At 44.2% G+C, this 20974-nt stretch overlaps 1 protein-coding gene across 1 annotated transcript in view; it reads left to right on the forward strand.

The window, feature by feature from the left end:
• The window catches only part of RNF217 (ring finger protein 217), a 544899-nt gene that overhangs the window by 429629 nt on the left and 94296 nt on the right, over nt 1-20974 (forward strand). The window contains exon 4 of the mRNA XM_086926980.1: nt 3852-4053. Coding sequence (XP_086783106.1) covers nt 3852-4053 — 202 coding nt within the window. The remainder of the gene's footprint in view (nt 1-3851; nt 4054-20974) is intronic.

The raw sequence follows: 20974 nt of genomic DNA on the forward strand, positions 1-20974 counted from the left end.
TAAAATCGTGGGGGAATGAAGGGGCGAGGGGTGGATAGGGCTTTGTTGCAGGCTTCAAAGGTTATGCCAAATTGAGTCAGCCTTATACAAAGATCACAGTTGCTGCCATATAATGGAGTAGTATTGCAATCTTTCTCGTAGAGCATTGCACCAAAAGAGTTTCCTCTACTTTGGGCAAAAGACATTTGTGGTCCAGTTGTTCAAGCTTATTGTTCCCACCCAGCTACTCTTTGCCTTGGCCTTTCCTAACCCTGTATTTTTGGTCCCTCCAAAATAACGGCGGTTAAGAAATCTGAGTTAGAGATTTCTCTATACGGACAAAAAGTAGTGATATTACCTCATCAGGAAATGTTAATCATCTTTCATATAAATCATTAGGTATTCCTTTTCAAATGCACTTTCCCACCCTTCTATCCCACTAAAGGAATACTAAACCTTAATCATTTTTGACATATCTTCCCTTAGACACATCTCCGCCATGGTGGTGGTGGTGACCTTCATCTACAAGTGCAGCATTACTAGTAGTTACTTTACACTTGTGAATACTGTCCATGAGGCTCCTTGCCATTATTTGGTGGAGGCATGCAAGTCCACACCGTAGTGTAAAATTGGTGTAAAATGTACATTCGGAAATGGTAAATAGCCAAAAAGTGTAGCCTTACACCTTGGTGCAGTAGTAACTATACTGGTGCATAATTACCTTTGTGAATAGACTCCATGAAATATTTACAATCTAATTTTGCATCTAAGAAAAGTGTAGCCTGCGGAAGGCCTTACTGGGAAGCCGTTTTGCTCAGGGGTGCGAATATCCAATGCTCTGCAGCAGTTTTGTACCATCTACTATGGTGGTAATTTATATTACATGTTTCTTTCATAGCAGACCTCTGCCACTGTTATCGACATAATAATAACTTGTTTTTCACATAGCATTTGAAACTTCAGTTTTGCAGTTTTTAAGTCTTGTAAATAATAGGCGTTACAATTACCCAATTTAATGAAACTAATTTTACCGAACTTTGGGGGAATCGGAGGCTGAGTTGGCCTTGAGATTTGAACCATCAACCTGACAATCGCTTTTTGTCCCAGCAGTCTACATTAAGCTCATGAATCTGTCCTCTGGTTTTAGTGGTGTTGGTAGTCACTGGTGTTCACGGATTACACAGCACTTGGAATGCTTATAGAATGGAATTGGTTTCTGTGCTTGACAATGTACTCTGTTGGGAATGTACTGGCGACAGTGGAGATCTGGTAGGTGGTGGGTAAATACAGTTTCCATTAGGAAAAAGATGGCGACTTCTACCCAAAGTCCATGTGTCTTCTCTACCTATTGCCAGTGTGTCCCTCTCAAATGTCATTTTTAATGTCTCCCAGTGTGTACATTGATGTCTATTTGTGCTTATGGGCCTTCCTTGACATTTCCATATGTATGTGTGTGCTCATTTGTCTCCCTCTCACAGTGTCTGTCTTCTATCCCAGTGACTGAGTCTCTATGTTGTTCTCTCCCTGAACCAGTGTCTTTGTTTCTCTCTCCCATTGCCAGCGATTTTTTAATCCGCTGATTTTACCGAGGTGACACCTTCACCCTGGACATTGGTTAATGTTGATGCTGCCTCCAGGGCTCTGAATGAATTTATATTTTAAAGAACTGTATTTAAAAAAAAAAAAAAGTAGTTCTCCCTTTTCAGGCACATGCAGTCCTGGTCACCATGACCCCTCGATCTCCTTCTGCTCATTGTTGGTGCTTACAGTATATTATTCAGAAAGTAGTCTCTTGCATTCAACGTTGACATTTCCTACAATGGTGGGGATAGTGCTTCCATAAAAATTAGAATAGTGCAATCTATTGTAACTTCTTAATACCTTTAAAGCACAGTGTTTGTAACCAGTGTGCAAACTGAAATGCAGCCATAATGTTATTCCTTCAAGGAAAAATCTGTCTGATACAGAATATTTGTCGTTAATTTTACTTGATACCACTTGATATTATCAAAGAATGCCTTATCACTTTCATAAATAGTTTCTCGCTATTAAGAATTTGTATCAGTGTGTGAGGTTTATTAAATAAAGCACTATATTGGTATTTTTTTTAACTTTTCAATACATCACCAAGAACCAATGGATTTCAACCATTCAGTCGCAGCGTCATATGCTTTAATTTTCTCGCAAACATATATATTGCTGTAGAGTTTCATTTTTGTAGTTAGGTAATTATGCTTTGTTTTACGAAGAGGTATTCAACTACTATTTATTGGTTGTAGAATTTTCATTCAAATCCTGCATATATCCTCCAGGCTTCACACTTTATCAATTTTTTGGTGCAACCTCTGCTGTGACATATTGTTTATATCAGCCTCCTTGAATTTGTATGTCATTGCTTCAAAATGTGGACTACCCTACTTCTGGACAATGAACCTCATCACTACTGCCAGTTCTTTACTCTTGGCAGTTTGATAGTCATCTCTTTGTTCACAGAATTTACTCTCACCGAACTTTCTAAAATAATTCACAAACACCTGCACCTTGCATATTCTGATCACTGTCTGAGTATCCTAGGAAACTCGTCTGCCTTTACAGATTTCTCATACTCACACAGATAAGGGTTTGCCTGCTTTTTTCCAGCATCTGAAAGATGTCTCTGTGATTCTTACACAATTTTTAGGTCTGGCTTCATTCCAGACCCTTTTATTTTACAAAAATTATATGTATAATATATTTACTTATAGGGGCTTTCAGCCAGCCCACTTCATTCATTGGTCTGTTATTGTGTCATTCACATGTTTCTTCCACCCATTGCAGCATGCAGCACAGGACAGTGTCAGTCTGTTTCCGCCATTGGCTAACTGCTCTGTGAGTCATGGGATTCTGCCCTTTTGCAAGTAGCACATCCATACAGTTATTTATTTATTCTTCTTTACGTTGACAATGACCCGACTGTCTTCCCAATAATTATGTTTTGTAAAAATCATGACCAAAGAAAAGAAGAATTGACACTGCCAAAATGCAAGTAACCACCCCCAGACCTAGTGGCTTTGCCAAATCTTATGTTTGACATTTACTCTCAGGGAGATGGACGCTGTGCCCATAACAATGTTTTGCATAGACTGTAGGGGTAATATGTGTAGTTGGAGGGAGGGCAGGGTGTACAGCAGCAAGAGTTGTATGTTTGAGAAGTCTAGTAAAGTGAATGATGCTGTAATTTACAACATTTAAAGAATATTTACGATATGATCCATACTATTCTGAATTCAAACTCTATTGTTGTAAGAAAGCAAACATAAGAAATCAAAATAACAAATGTGTCATTTAAATTGTCCGACTATACATAAAAAATCTGTTGAAATACTTGAGGAATCCCTCAAAGTTAAGTTTAATTGAATCTCTACATTACCCTGGTGCTTGGGGATTTCCTATACAAAATTGCTTTGTTTGTATTTTAGTTTCATGTGAATTTGATATCTTTTTTATGTTAACATAGAATTTATCTTTTGTATTGTACATATATTTCAGATACTTTTATGATAACTTTGTGTTGCGATTTGAAACTCACAGCCTGTCTTAAGTTGAAATTATATTTAATGATGTACAATTGATGTTGTGTTTTAAGAACTTTTAGGATGTTATATCTTTGCTCTACTTGTGTAGTAGCGATGAATTCATGTGCCCTCACAGTAGGCAGCTAAAACAAACTTAAAACAACTAACATGACTTAACCAACCCACCTTTTACAGAATTTGACTACATAAAAATATTTTTTCGATACTTTTTCTTGGCTGACTGTTCTGGATAATAATTAATGCACATATCAAACTCAACGTGTGACTATTCTTTCTTCTTTCTATCTGCTCCCAAAGATCCACATCCAGAGAACGGAAGGGTGCGACCACATGACCTGCTCGCAGTGCAACACTAACTTCTGCTATCGCTGCGGGGAGAGATACCGCCAGCTCCGTTTCTTTGGAGATCACACGTCAAACCTCAGCATATTTGGATGCAAATACCGCTACCTCCCTGAAAGACCGAACTTACGGAGACTGGTGCGAGGCTCTGTCTGTGGTGAGTGGAGCCCAGCTTGGACATGAGCAGATACACAAACTTAGTGCGGAGTTTGGCAAAAAAATAATGGAGTAACTCAGTATTGATGTACAACAGCCAAAGGTCTTTTCTCCCCTCTGCCAGGGTGTAAACTTTCAAAGGGAATTACAATGTATTTCTATAAGTTCCATTACTCTGCAGCTTTGATGTGGCAAATTCGTCATGCTAAAACAAAAAATATATGCATTTTTGTGTTCTTTAGTTGTTTTTAAAATGATTGAGAATAATCCAATGAAAATATAAAAGCCTAAACAACGCCATTAGGTTTGAGTGAACATTTCGCCCACCGTGCTGGCACTTAAGAATCCATACTTTCAAGTGGGACTATATTAGATGTTGTTGAGGAGTAAAGGATGTTCATATTTTGACATCTTATCTCTGAGAACTATGGTCATTTTTCACGTTATCGGAAGCTTTATTAAGCAGTTCCTTGTGCTGTTGTCTTTTACTTAATTTACCCCTTCATTGCAGCTTAAACATAATTGTTAAGTATGGCTTTCATAGCGAGCCATTTGCTTAAATACCAGTTTGATTGCTACACCAGTACGAAAGTAGTTTTGTACCCCTATTGTTAATTCTCTTGGGAAAGCGCTCGCAATCCTTGCGTAGCCCACCCCCGCACATCCTGGGTCTCCAGAGATGAGTTTGAAGCAGTGTCTAACACCTCAGACCCCATCTCATGGCTCTAGGGGATGAGGCAGGTGGCACTTTGACTTTACCAACCCCCACTCTTCCTTTCAGTTCCAGATCTGTGCAGAGCCTCGCCTTCAGGCATTTCAAAGATTCACTGACACAGCTCTCAGAGAACCTGTTAGTATGGGGCAGGCTCTCTGTACTTATGTATAGCAGAGAATATTGCTTTCGGTGAGGAGGGGGAGAGATAAAAGATATGGGGGTGTAAGAGGGTGGCTGAAGTCTAATTAGTTTTAGATATTTGAGTGGGGCAGTGTTCTGATAATGGTGATGGGGTGGATAGCAGACATCAAGTAACAGTAAAGTTAGCGAAGGACAGTTCATCATATAGTGAGAGGGGTGGTAGGATGCCAGGTAATATTAGTATTTAGGTGGTGGGAGGGCAGTCCCTCAGGTTATGTTGGTGGGTAGAAGGACACAAGATCATCATTAAAAAAATGGCATGAAGAGGGCAATGCAGTGGGTTGTGAGTTTAGTTGGTAGGACAAATTGTAATTTAAACATTTGGGCGTGGAGGAGACAGCAGTGATGAGGTTGGTGCATATGTAGGTGTATGGCAGAAAAACAGATGATTTGTAATCGTTGGGTGGCAAGTAGGTGGAAATGATGTGGGTTGTGGTGAGTATAATGTTTATTTTACTTACACCTGGGTTGAGGGGGCTATGATCCTGTTGCGAATAGCTGTTACATGATTTCTACGCCCGAGGCTACTGAGCTGAGAAGGGGAAGAAGAGTGGATATTGTGCACCTCCTCCTTTTAAGTGCCATCACAGACAATCTGAACTTGAGTTTCATTCTCTGTATGTTGTCAATCAGAACCTCTCAGCCAAAACCTTCCCTGTAATTCACAGTTACTCATCTATAATTCTATATGTTATGTATGGTTTTCATTGAAAGTCTTTATCACAAAGAACTGGATCAGAATCTGATTATGAACTGCAGTGAAATCACAACAGTGATTAATCCAGCCATTATTGTGACGTCTCTAGAGGAATCTTTTCCCACCTTGCTCTACCCCCTTGCCTGGGTGCCCAGAGAGCCTGTGGCTGTGGAAAGGTGGTTAGCAGTCTCACCCGTCTTCTTTTGCCTCTCACGGTTCTCCATAGTCCCAAGAGGAATAGGGAGAATACAGATAGACCAGTTCCTGTACCAACAGTCTTCTACCCTGTCAGTGTGTGTCTTTGTAGACTCCTGTCAAAGGAGAAACCAATCTGTGATGACTTGTGGATCTCAATTAGCCACCGCCAGCACAGTGCCAGCTCCCCACTCCAATGTGCGAGTGGCAAGCACAGCTTTGGTCTGAGAAGTGGTGGGATTGCGCAGAGGGTGGTGAGGATGTGTGGCAAGAAGCCAGAACCTATTTATCAGCTTGCGTGGGAGTTACATGCAGAGGGTGGTAGGGTGGGTAGGTGGATGTCCGGTTTCCAGGTAGTTTATTTTAATACATTGAGATGGACAGGTGAGGGAGCTTTTTTAGAAGATATTGAGGGTGGTTGGCTGGAGGTTATTTTTTGAATTTTTCTAAACATTATTTTATGAAATGATCCATTACTCCTCTGCCCCTTCAAACGTTTGAAGCAGGTCAAATGATTCTTAACTGGCGATATCAACATACATTTAAAGACGTGTAAAAGTGACATTGTTCTTGTTGCCTGTTTGATGTCACTCAGAACCCCCTCAGTGAAACACATGCCTGTAATTCACTATTACTCATCTATAAGTCTGCATATTAACACCAGTGTCAGCTTAGTTAACAGTACACGTTAAAGAGAAGATTTATAAAAAAAAAGGCACATAACATCAGATGTTCCAACTTGAGGAAGTTTCCCATGCAAAAAGAACAGGAGAAAATTGCTAATAGCCTTAAAGGGCCTGGATCCAATTTGTCATTAAATTCTGGATAGTTACACCATCAGACCAATGCTTTTCTTGAGTCTCCTTCCTACCCACCTCAAGCATCCAAGATGATTCATGTAAATCCTATTTGACGGCTTTAGTATGCTTCCATTTTAACTTACTTGCAGTGCTGTTCTGTGTCAGAGGCAGCCAAGAGCGTTATTTTATAAAGAACTTTCTGTTCCAGTAATGAACAGCACATCACTCCAACGGACCATACCTCTTCCCTTCTTAGACAGACTGATGGGAGAAAGGGAAGTTTGAACAGGGTAAGTTAGTGGGACAAGAGGATGGTTCCACAATTAAATCTTGAGGCTGATGGTGTCACCTTTCCTAAATTAGCACTCCCCAGCTAGACAGAGGAGTAACAGAAGGAAGTCCTGAAAGGATAAAGACTTATGAACTTGCAGGAAACAAATAAGAGGGTTTGAAGAGGGAGGATATGATTGTATATGAAAGAACTAACATCCTGTTTTGTAGTTGGTGAACCTGCTTTTTACAGCATCGTTCCCGCCACTGCCTTGGTGTGGCTTTTATGTAATGTGTAGGCTTGTATTATATGTCATTTGTGCTATGTTTGGACATGTGGTAATTTCAGAGTCCTTTTGGCCTTTTTTTCTGTAGGTTTTGGTTCATAATTTAGAACATTTCTCTAACCTGTGCAAATTAAATATTTATTAGTGTTTGCCATGCTTAGTTGGCATCAGCAATAACTGTCCTTGGTGCCATTTAACTCCTGAACTGCTGAGGCTTTCTGCTCCGGTGCGGAGCCCTTCTTTTAGCTATTTGGGGTAATTCGTACCTTTGCCTCTGGAATTTTTGTCACAAAATATTAACACCAAAGTTGCGTTCTTTTTTCGAAACGTCATGGGTATTCTAAATGTACACCGTGTCTGTAGATTTCTCAAGAGGGGACTGAGGAAATAGCAAAACTATAGCAAAATTTTTTTTGGGGGGGGGGGGAATGAGAATTAACGGCTAGATTCATAAAGGAGCCGTTTTGCGAGTCCTTAATAGCGATTATTAAGGAATCGCTATTAAGGACTTGCAAAACGGGATTCATGTAGGAATCGCAAAATAAATTGCGATTCCTACACATTCCTTATTTGCGATTAGCAAATTGCTAATCGCAAATAAGGAATACTCCCTATTCATTCCTATGGGCCTTAAAGGCCCATAGGAATGAATAGGGAGTATTCCTTATTTGCGATTAGCAATTTGCTCATCGCAAATAAGATAGCGATTTCAAGGGTGCTAGGGGTGTCCAAAGGACACCCTGTAGCACCCCTGAAATGCAAATTTACACAGGTGTTGCGCACACACATGTCCAAAGGACATGTGTGTGTGTGTAACATGTAACAGAGAAAAATGCACTAAAGTGCATATTTCTATTTTTTCGCTATTTACCACGACGTCAGACTTCGTGGTAAATAGCGGCCAAATATTGCGAATTCGCAATTTAGAATTGGTTAATGAATTGCATTTAAGGAATCTCTAATAGAGGTTCCTTAAATACAATTCCTCGCAAGTATGCGATTTCGCAAATAGCGATTTTTGCATTTGGGATGATGAATCCCAAATGCAAAAATTGCGCTCGCAAAGGGCCAGATTCTCACAATCTGGCCCTTTGCGAGCGCAATTTCCTTTCATGAATCTAGCTGTATGTGCTGCACAAGAAAGTGGCTGTTTTGTTTCTCCTAAAATTGACATCAAAGGTTTCCTGTGCTAAAATCACAATTTTTCAGCTTTCAGGAGCAAGTGTAGCTGAATGAAAAATATATTTTTACCACAGTTTTGACATTTTTCTAAGACTTAGCCCATTTGTTCAAATTTTTGTGCTATCAACTTACTTCTAGTATTTGGTGGAAACAGGTGTAACCATGGGTGATCTTGGGAAGCTATGCATTTCTTAAAAGTAGACCACATTCTGTTTTCATCTGTAGTGACTTGTCAGTATGCCCACTTTGTGGTCGCTGCAATATATAGGGTTTGTATGTTTTCTAGGAACACCAGATTCCCAGAGCCAGAAACTGAGCTGCAGCTTAGAAATGTTTTTTCATGGTTTATAGACTATTTAGCAATGGCAAAATATGAAGAATGTAAAGTGTGTATGAAGGAAGCCTGTGTATTTCTAAAACTTGTTTAAGATACTGATTAGGAACTGATGGTTATTTCTATAGCTCTGAATGTGAGGTTGCCCATACTGCAACATGATTCAGAGGGTAATTTGCAAAAAGTTTTCTATCTCTGGCTTTCATATGGAAATCAGAAATGCAGACAAAATCCAATGAGCAGTTACAAATGTCCTATTATTCTGTGTTCCCACACTTAACTCGATAAACATGGTACCTCATTTGTATGGCAAAACGCTGTGAAACCCGACCTGGAGGCACTGTATTTCACCCAGCAGATTCCAAAATTATTTATACAATGCAGGTAGTTGTGGATTTTGTATTTTAACTCAGCCGCCACCCACGGAAACCTACCATACCCAGAGATTTCTGAAAACAGGACACTCAGGGTTTTCCAGGGTTGTGTTACTTGTGTGGGTCTCACTAGCTTTTCTTACCCAGAACCCCTTGCAAACCTAAAAGTTTGGCTAAAAACGCCCTATGTCCTCATATTTTTGTGAGGGAAAGTTCTGGAATCTGTGGGGAGCCCCAGATTTCCTACCACCTAGCGTTTCTCCACATCTCCAAATAACAAGCATTTACAATGCAATGGCCTCAGCTTTGTTAAAGTTAGAGCTATTGGCATTGCAAATGGCATTTTTTCCATTTTTTTTAAACATAAATAAATGGTATTGTCATTTACAATGGCAATAGGTGAGCATTAGAGAGTAGTAGAGAGTATTAGCAGACACAGAGCCACACACACATAGAGCCCAACACACACACACAGATCCCAACACACACACACACAGCCCCCACACACACAGACACAGAGCCCAACACACACAGAGAACCCAACACACACACACACAGAGCCCAACACACACACACACACAGAGCCCAACACACACACACACACACACACACACAGAACCTCCCCCACACACAGAACCCCCCACACAGAGCCCCCCACACACACACAGTGCCCCCCCACACACACAGAGCCCCACACACACACAGAGCCCCACACACACACACAGCCCCACACATACACAGAGCCACACACACACACAGAGCCACACACACACACAGAGCCCAACACACACACACACACACACACACACACAGAGTCCAACACACACACACACACACAGAGCCCCCCCCACACACACACAGAGCCCAACACACACACACACACACACACGGAGCCCAACACACACACACACAGAGACCAACACACAGAGCCCTCCCACACACACACAGAGCCCTCCCACACACACACAGAGCCCCCCACACACACAGAGCCCCCCCACACACAGAGCCCCCCACACACACAGAGCCCCACCACACACACACAGAGCCCCCCCCCCCCACACACACAGAGCCCCCCACACACACACAGAGGCCCCCCCACACACACAGCCACACACACACACAGAGCCACAAACACACAGAGCCACACACATAGCCACACACACACACATAGCCACACACACACACATAGCCACACACACACAGAGCCACACACACACACACACACACACACAGAGCCACACACACACACACAGAGCCACACACACAGCCACACACACAGAGCCACCCACCCACACACACACATAGCCACACTCACACACAGAGCCACTCTCACACACAGAGCCACACACACACACACACAGAGCCACATCTGCAGGCTGTAACTGGAAACAAGCAGCAAGCAGAAGAACCCCCTTAATGAATGTAAGTTGCTGCTACACTTGGGCACCCACATGGGCTCTCTAAAGGAAACAGCATGGACTACCGAATTAGGTAGCTCAGCGAGCTAAGCACTCGCTGAGGAGATCTGCAGAAAAAACGGCAATTTTTAATGTTAATCTTAAATAGACAGTTCCCCAAACATGCTATGACCACCCTAGTGGTTTTACATTTATGATTAGCTGGACCATGTATAACTACTAAGGACAAACAGATGGGTGTGACATGCACCCTGAGGGCTAATTGCACCAATATTACTCTATTAGCCGTGACAATGACCCCCGCCACGGACTTCTCAAAAACCCCAGATGTTCTTATCACCTATCCAGATGCCCTTAATTGGAGTCTGGTTCAGCATGAGGACATCTAGCTATGATGCTCTCCGGAACACTGATCCTGGCACAGTCCCTCAAGATCACAGGTGGTAATGCAGAACTGAACCCTTATGGCCCTGAAAGTAGACAAACACACTGCCCTAAAGACCATTTTGACTTCCCACAGTCCACACTATCCAACCAAAGAAATTCAGACTAAACGTCTCCCAAAGCACGGTTCCCACAGGTCCCATCACTCCATTTTAACTTGCAGGTCCTAATTGTCCAACATTTGAATGTTCTTACGAGGAAAGCACACTACACTTTCCCCAAAAACGTTCATCGCAGCCCTTAAAACGCAGGAGGCCTCGCCCACTAAGTGTATACCACGAAAACTCACACCTCACTGGACTTTGAAAGCCGGATTCAAATGGCCCCAGCCCACCGCAAAAACGCCCGATGGAATGAAAGGACAGTCCGGCCCTGCCCATACACAACCAAAGTGCCAGTGCCTCACAGTACACAGGTGAAGTGCCACCTAAGGACTATCTCATGCACAGTTCAAGTGACACTGAATGCAGGACTGTAAGTAGATGACGTGTCACCATCACACCTTTCACGTGCAGCTGAAGTGACATCCCATGCAAGAATTTAGACACTCCTTGTGCGGCGCCCGTCGCCTCCTTCGTGCATAGCTTAAGTGTCACCAAGTGCAGACCGGAGTGCCACACGGTGCCTGTTTCCATGCGCCGCTTAACGTGTTGCCTACTGAATACTCTCCTGGAACAGCACACAGCTAGAATGTCACTCAGTACCACATATGCAGCTGGGGTGATGCCCAGTGCCTACCCACCCCAAACACAGTTAGCATAACACTAAGTCCTTCCTTGTGTATATATGAAGTGACATCTAGCTTCCTTACTCGTCCTGAGTGGTACCAGTCGCTTGCCTCAACTTAGGATGCACCAAGTGCTTTTGCTACAATTCGCTACAAAAAAAGAAGAGTTCAAACACTGCTGAAGTGGTCTCTGTCCCTGCTTCCATACACTGCTGATGTTGACTTAATGTGGGAGACAGGTGGAGTACCAGCTCTGTGGACAGATTAAATTGCGCCAAGTGCCTTCTAGCGAAAAAAAAGAGAACTCAAACCCTGCAGGAGTGGCACTCTGTGCCTGCCCCAAGACACTGCTGAAGTTGACTTAAGGTGGCACACGGGTGGAGTGGCAGCTAGGACTACCTCAAGCACAACTGGAGTGACACCTGGTGCCCGCCTCCCACATACATCTGTGAGTGGCACCATTGCCTCGGCATGTCTTCTTACCTTGTCGATGAAGGCTGCAAACTTGTTGTTGAGTGTCTGCAGCTCCTCCTTCTCCCGCTGCCGGGTCACCTGCACTGTGTCCATGGATGGCAGGAACGGGTCAATGGAAGGCATGCTGAAGGGCGCCGGTGCCCCCACTGGTCCTCCAGGCCCTCCCGCCTTCAAGCTCAAGAAGCCCAGGTTGGGGCCGCTGCCGTAGGAGCCCACCCTGGTCACTCAGCCGCCCGTGCGGCCCCTGAGCAGAGCGACGTACGCCGCCCGCCCTGGCTGCCGCGCCCCCGGCGCCGTGAACCCCACTGGTGGCTTCCAGGACCATGTCCATGCTGGAGCCCCCGAAGCCCAAGCCCCCTGCCCTGCCGTCTCTGCCGAAACCCATTGGCTCCCCCGGACAAGCGCATGAGCCGGGCCCTGCCGCCTGCTACCAAGGAGGGAGAGTCAGCAAGTAGCACCAAGGACGAAAAACACGGGGTAACAGAGGGACCCTCGAGAAGGGCGAAGCTGGCATCCAAGGAAAGGAAACCACAGCCTAGTAACTGGTTAACGAGGGCAACTCACGGGGCTCAGTAACAGACCTTTCAGCAGCTCCTCCTCTCGTGCTGCAGGCTCCAGAACACACTCCCGTCCGTTTTGCAGCGCATGCCGCTCATACATAAGACAGGAGCATTCCTCTTACCCGGAGTATCAATGGTCCACCCAAGATCACCAACAAACGACCCCAAAACCACTCTGACCTGTGACCAAAGACCTCTGCAGCGACACGCGGTAAGTAAGATGGCGATACGGGAGGAGAAGCCTGGGAGAGACAGTGACAAAAAAAGCACGTGACTTGCTCTGCTCTATCCACACCCATTTGGAGCACAAGTAATGAATTTAGACATAGGACAGAGGTACGTTATTAAAATATAAAACGGACAAAGGAAGAAAAGAAAGCATGTTACTTAAAACATTAAAAAAAAGAAAGCATGTTACTTAAAACATAAAAAAAAAACGCTCGCCGCTTGACAGTCACTAAGCCCCGTCCTTTTCGGACTGGGGGGGCGTGTTTTTTGTTGAGTGACGGATGACGTCACGGATAGAAAGTACAGCAAACAACGCACCCCTCAATCCGAAACGGACGGGGATCAGAGTGACAGGCAGAGCTCTTCTCCAATGGCTGGCCGCCGTTTAGGAAGCCAGCCAATGGAGAAGAGCTGGCTTGTTTACCTCCCTACTCTAAGACATAATTTCTCGCCCAGCGAGACTGCGCAAGCGCAGCCTACGCAGGCTGAGACCTAAAAATGGTACCTCACCTGCCCATGAAAGGAAAGGGCCCATAACGCAATATGGACTGATCACATTTTTCAACTCAAAACCAGGCCTGGGTGGAGTGGACGGAGTTTCACTCCGAAGAATTCACCAGAGTTGCTAAAAAACTCATCTAAATTCTACGGAGTTCTGTGAGTGAGCGAAGTATTTCATGTTAGATGATAGATCATGATGATGCTACTCTATTAACAAATACAACATGCTTGCATTCAAATCTGTAAATAAATTGCAGCACGAACATGATGATGACTTAAAGAGCCTACGCAATAAGTATTTCTTAACACAAGCAGCACGTTGCCAACTCTTCCGACGGGCCTATTTGTGAGTGCCTGAGAGACAATCGCACACAGAAACACAGAAGATTCAACACAGAATAACAGTACCTGCTCCGATGACTGACTTCAATCTGCTTCTTGATATCAGGCAGATCAGAGGCAACTTAAACCACACTGTAATCTACCCATGTAAAGGGGACCGCCGCTGCTGGGCGCACTGTGCCGCTGGCCGCGCGACACAGAGGGGAGCATGGGCGAGACAGCGTCTTAGTCCCACACGACGCGCGAGAGGAGCCTACAGCGCGCCAACCCCCCCTCCTCGCTAATGGCCAATGGGAGGGCGCTCCTAGGCGGGGGGCGTTCCCGGGGGGTTTATAGCAGGCCCAGCACGTTGCTCGGTCTTTCCTGCCGCGTCGGTGCCTTGGGCTGCTCTGCGCACAGTTCACAATGTCCTTCAACATCTTCCAAACCTTGAGAATGCACAGGCTTACACCACTTGGTTTAATTCTTCATTATCACGGGAAGCTGTTACCCGATTAAAATGTCCTTTCATTTGTTTTAAAATCCTTGTTTGTCGAATATTCGAAACAGGGTTCTCTTTAGATAAGGTATAGGGAATGTTTGTTTCGTTTATAGGTCTACTGTAGAATTTGACTGAGGTAGAACAACCGCCAGAAAGTACCAGATGTCCCGTCCTCACGGTTTTCAGTGCATGATGCATGCGCACTGCGAAGAGAGCAGACCGAACGCCAGGCTCCTACCGGTCAAACATTAAATTATACACGGTCTTAAGTACCCCCCAGTAACCTTGTTTGTTTAAACTGAAAGGACAACTGGAGTCACCTGATGCCTAAAAGAAGGGGAGTGAATGCATGCACTCTGCTCTTTATTGGCTAGGTTCACGCTACAGAAGACCACAAACATAGAAATGACACCTGCAGTGTTTACTGGTACCTCTTCTACGGATTCATTGGTAGTTTAAATGCAGCAGTTTGAACTATATTTGATCTTGCAAAGAAGTCCCTTAAAACGCCGGGCGTAGCAAAAATTAAAATTGCCATCTCATAAAGCTGTAATCTGCCTCTTTCCTGAATACATGAGTCTAATTGATATCTTGAATAAGGAAGTGTGAGGGCGAAATGAAAGAGTAACAGCATAAACCAGGAAAGCAAGAAATTAAATGGGGGAGTCAAGCAGTCCTTATGTATGTGTCAGTGCATATTTAACTTACATATAAGTCTCCAGTCTATGGTACAAAGGTGTAACATGGGCACCGCACATTAGGTGTTTACATTATGTAGCTCCGATTTTCCCCCGGGTTGCTGCCATCACGAAGGCACAACTTCAATCAAGCACAGCCTAAAGATGCGAAAGTTTTTATTTATATGTGCATGACCTTGCTTATGTTTACAAACTCTGAGCTTACAAACAGTACGTTCTCCTGATTATGTAGCTCCGATTTTCCCCCGGGTTGCTGCCATCACGAAGGCACAACTTCAATAAAGCACAGCCTAAAGATGCGAGAGTTTTTATTTATATGTGCCTGACCTTGCTTATGTTTACAAACTCTGAGCTTACAAACAGTACGTTCTCCTGGGTAACTTGTAATATTACTAAATAATATGTACGTTTCTAAGTGGTATTTGGAAGTATCTTGGGGGCGCACGTCCCGGAGGATACCATTCCAGGTCCGTTCAGTTCCCTGACTTTCTATTCTGCTGCGCCACAATATCACCCTTTCAAAGTCCCAGTAGGTGCCAAAATTTGAGGTCAACAAGTGGAGCGTGACCAGTCAGCACCCACAACAGGCCCAGCGATGTCATGAAGTGCTGAACTTCACAGGTGCGACACGAGGTCATAATTCGAAATTAAGAGTACCCCCAAAGTAAACATAATTTACCAAAGGGGTATTTTGAGTGGCCTGGTGTAATACCCTCAGTGAAGGTATGGCATCATTGTTTATAATGTCACGCATGTTTGCCACGGGGATTAAAAACCTTTCCCTGGCTTGTAAGCTGAGCTACACATCTGTGATACAGCCTTCATCGGTATGATGGAGAGTGAGATACACTTCCCTTCCAATAAAATCTATCTGTTGTGAAGTTCAACTATGCGAAGTAACTTCAAGCAATAAAACTTAATAGATCGGGTAGGTAGGACGCGTGGAAAAATATTTTAAAGGGGGATTAATTCTGCAAGCATAAATCCAAATGTGTCTAACTCACACATGTAATCCTAAAAGGCACTGCAGTACTATGCAGTAAACCACATCACTTCAGGATTGTCCATTTCGGATGTTTTGACATATAATGCAATATCATTCAACTAAACGTGCCAGCATTCTGAAATAGCACTCTATCCTTAAAGTATATTTTGCCCTTATTTTAGTCCGGGTCCAATGCCACTGAAAGCATCACAACATCCACCAGGTAACCATGATGACGCAAAGGTGTCTTCATGTTTTAAAGCGAAGTGTATATGACAATTCAGGCTAGCTTATGTGTCTTCCTTACTGACTACGCCACACATCTGCTGTAGTTTTAATTTAACAGTTCCATCGTTAGGTCGGAGCGGGTTATGTATACATTGAGAATGCATCCATTGGTAGGAGTGAGCTCTGGTGGTACATACATGGCAGAGTGTGCGGTGGAGTAACATGGAGCGCACAGTGATTGATACGTTATGTAACAGATTATTAGCTAATATATCTGATTGTACTAGCAGTGCACAGACAGGCTCAAACAAAATTGGAATTATGGCATATTAAAACTATCGTTTAGGGCGCCAGTCGAAACCGCCCCTGAACTTGCTTTCATCAAGGAAGCAATACATGCCCGACAAGGCTTCGTGATGAACAACTGTAATAGCTCACTGTCGCCACCTTCTGGCTATCTGGCTATGAGCCCCTTACGAGAAGGAATTTGTTTTAACGCACATATATTCAAATATGATAGTAAAAGATGCTGTACACCAAGTGCTCTAGCATGCGGCACAGCCCCTCTCCTGGCTCTCACTATAAAAATCAATTATGCAATGCATGGTAGACAAGCACGTCATCCTGAATGAGGCAGTCCTTCATTTGCTCGAGGTCAACTTTTGTTCTTTTAATTCATTTATGCGTTTTATATAGCACGACGTTACCCGAAGGCAGAGCTCTTCACAATAAGTACAAGAAATGACAGGGAAGAATGGTACAAAAGAATTCGTTAAGTTACATGAGGTAAAGTGACAATTGGGAAGCAAAAAAAATACATGAGGTAACAAACAGTGCATTGCAGAAGGGATAAGTGATAAGTGGGCAGGTTGCAAGAGAGACAAAGTACAATTGGAGGTAAAATACTGCAATATGTGCTAGACACTCAGGCCTAGAACAAACGTAATGTAGGCGATGGTGGCACTTGTGCAAGCAGCAAAGGCAAACAACGGTTACAAGGGAAAATACAGTATAATTAGAGGTGAAATACTGCAATACAACAGAGAACTGGGAATGACATTTGACGGCTACGGGCATCTGCTAGTGCGGGCTCTAACTAATCTCAAATAACGATCTTGCAGTGAGTTGCCAGGACATTCACTGTCATGATTATTACAGCACTGGACATGTCTTTCACAAGCCCACCACTTTGCTTGGACAAATATCACTGGTTTGCCATTATCAGCAGATACAATAATGCAAATAGTCACCTGCCGATCCCCCATATAATATGTCCGGACAAAAACAACTAACCGCCAAGGAACCTCTGTAAGAGATGTGGCTTTTGTAACTAAGGGCTTGGCCTACGAACGGTATCTAAGCAATACCCATCAGAGGTGCGGCTTATGTAACTAAGGGCGTGTCCTAAGAAACGTTCTAAGAAATCCCCATAGTGGTGTGGTGAAGGGTACTATGATAGAGGCGCACCTAAAGGCTTAGTAAAGGAGGAGAGACTAAATCACTCACCCAAAATGCAATGGTCACTATCAGGCTCAAGCGTCTGAATACTGGGCTTAAATTAAGGGGTTACAACGGCAATGGTGGGTTCAAGGTGAATGGTGCCTCTGTAATAGATCCCGAACGTGATGTGCGGGGATAAGTAACGCCACTAGGTAAACAAATACATGAGGTAGCTAACAGTGCATTACAGAAGGGAGAAGTGACAAGGGGCAGGTTACCAGAGAAACAAAAGTACAATTGGAGGCGAAGTACCGTACGTATCTGCGGGCTATAAAATTGTTGCCTTGTAAGAATGCTCTTAGGTTGGGTACACTTGTCTGGACTGGGGGTGAACATATCCCTCCTGGATGTACAAGTGGTACGAAACAGCGAGGTGAAGTAGCTAGGTGGGTGGGGGGCTCTGTCATCGACGGGGGCCTCCTCCAGAGCTGTGGCGGAGTCACAGGGCGATCTGGAAGCAGATGGACAGTAGGGGTACCTCTGCGGCAGAAGGATACAGTCTAAATACCTCTGCCTGGCACAGTAAGGGTGCCTGAGCCAAGAACCTGGAGCCGAGGGGGTTCCAGGAAACAGCGTCGGCGCCCCGTTAGTCCTTCGGGCGGTCGGGGGGCCTGAACCGACCGGGGGTGTGCCTCAGCGCTCCGCCCTGACAGGGGGGGCGGGAGTAGAACGAAATAAAGTGATAATTTACTGCACCGTCAGAGCATCGACTCGCCGTGCAAGATGGCTCCTTAGGCATGCGGGTCAGCGAGGGGCTGCCGCATTGGATCGCCTGTAAGATGACCCACCTTATCAGCTACTTGTTGTACGAAATAAACCTGCACCACTGCTTTTCCACAAATATGTCTCATGAGTTTCCTTGGTATGTAAGTGTTAACGTGCGCGTGTGGAGCGAGCGCTGGCGGTGTGGGCACTATGGCTCCTCCACTGCTCTTTACAGGCAAGCACAGGGACAGAGTGCACTTCCAATGACAATAGCCACCCAGCTTGATTACGCATCAGAATTCAGGAACACGCCACATCCAGTGGCTCAGAATAGGCTCTGAAAAGTTCATCTTTCCTGCACTTCCACAGCCCCCTCCCTCCTCATGCACTGCCCGGAAGGCTCAGCTGAGAGCTGACCACATGACCACTGCCGGCCTAACAGAACAGGACATGCGCAGAACAGTCAGGCTCCTGTGTTCTGCTTTCTGACCGCAATAACAGAGAGGACTAGGTCTCAAGAGGACCAGCCTGCCTGAGCCTGGGACCATCCTGCTGGGAACTGCCTGCTCCTGCTTCTCACCTCTGCCTCCCTCCCATCCTCTGTATGACGGAGACCGTGCACGAAAATCCCTGGTAGATGCGCTCATCCTTGCTCTTGAGGTCATTTCTTGTGTGTTATAAATAATTATTTGACAGTGCAGGCGGCATTCTGGCCGGTGAAGTGCCCCAGGACAGTGGCTCGGATAGAGAGCATTGTGTCCCCTAAGTTGGGGTGGGTGCCGTTAAACTCCAAAACGCAGCGGGTGGCGGAATTCTTTTTCGCAAACTCTGCTCTTAAAACAGAGCACAGAGTTTACATACAAATGCTGTATGGAAACTTCAAACCTTCGATTTTAGACCTTCTCTCCACCGACACTTAAAGAAAGTTACAAAACACACATATTTCTGAAAACTAGATGCACAGTGGAATCCTGGGTGCGTGACTTGTGTGACTCTCTCCAGGTTTTTTTACCCAGAAGTCTTTGCAAATCAAATTTCTTTACTAAATACACACATTTTTCTCACATTTTTGTGGGAAGAAGTTCTGTAATCTTTGAGGAACCACACTTTACTAAGCTGAGCTCGTCATGAGGCACGGCGCTCCTGTGCTCATGACGAGCTCAGCTCGTCACGGCCACACCCGTTCCCGTGGAACGCTCAGCACAGCAGGGGAATTATCCCTGCATGCGAGAGTTCCACGGCTCATGAGCCTCGAAGAGGTTATAAGAATCCCCACACATTCATCTGTGCTGGATCAGTTTTCAAGCACTAGAGGTTGACACATTGTGACATGCCAACATTTGCATTCCCATGTTTTTGGGGCCAATTATAGACCTAATGATCCACTCATATCCATCATAACCTTACATATATTAATTGCCAATTGAAATCGCGCTACATCAGCACTTGGCCTTCAATTGTTGGCTAACAATTTTGGTGAGAGATGGCTTCAGAATGTGTCTTTCTGCTACCTAGTGAGTCATTGTCACCATATTCACATCCGGCCATCACAAATGCACCAAGGTGGGACCAGGATATTCAAACTAGTGGCTCCCCCTGCACATCCTTGGTTTCTCATACTCATCGTTTGCTACATTAACCACTTCTTGAAAGGAAATACTTAGGCACAGTGTGCCATGACAAACGACATAAGAGGTCACTGGCTCTTACCACACATCATTTCCTAATAGGTCTTTGATTCTTCTACTGGGCAAATCGGAGCCTCCAATCCCACGAAGTACTATTGGGGCTTTGACCATGACTGAAAAATATCCTAAATCATCCTTTAAACGCTTTATAGTCCGAATATCTGTCTCCTGATTCACTGATTAAAAGGAAAACAGACATTAACGCTACTATATACATGATACTAAAAACATTATCCAATTTCCACGATTTCGCCAAATCAACAAAAACGAATATGGATGCGATGCAGCTTGAGTTGAGTGCCATTAGAGCGAACATCATCAATATCGGTGACAAGCTATCTGATGGAAAGCAACAGATATGCACTGTGGAAGATCTATCATCTAAAACACAGAAAAGACTTAAAGCAGTCCAATCATCTAAGAAAAATTTCACAGGGCTATTTAAAATCAACTGTTGATACTAGGAAGGATTTCCTGGCTCTTCGACCTTGTAACCTGAATCTGTAGTTTTCAATTGCCGGACCATCAACATTCAGCGTATTTGTTGATGCCAAACATCTTATCATTGTCGATGCCAAGGATCTAATTGCTTTTCTAGATGAGCGGGATGACCATGAAATGGAGGATTTGTTTCCCAGCTGTAGCAAAAGAAAATTCTGGGAACAGCTCATTATGCAGTCTACATATATGTACCTTTGAACCATTTGATATATTGTTGATGATGTGCCTATCAACATTGAATCCCTTTTCCAGTATATGTACTTCAATGTTGCCTCCTAAAGTATGCTCAATATTACTGCAATACATTGCCATTGTTTGTTGCCAGTTCGATCTCTGAAGTCTCATAACATGTATTTATTAGGATACATTCTCCAGTACATGTTTCTT

The sequence above is a fragment of the Lissotriton vulgaris genome, chromosome 6, assembly GCF_964263255.1.
Source record: "Lissotriton vulgaris chromosome 6, aLisVul1.2, whole genome shotgun sequence".
Classification (NCBI taxonomy): domain Eukaryota; kingdom Metazoa; phylum Chordata; class Amphibia; order Caudata; family Salamandridae; genus Lissotriton; species Lissotriton vulgaris.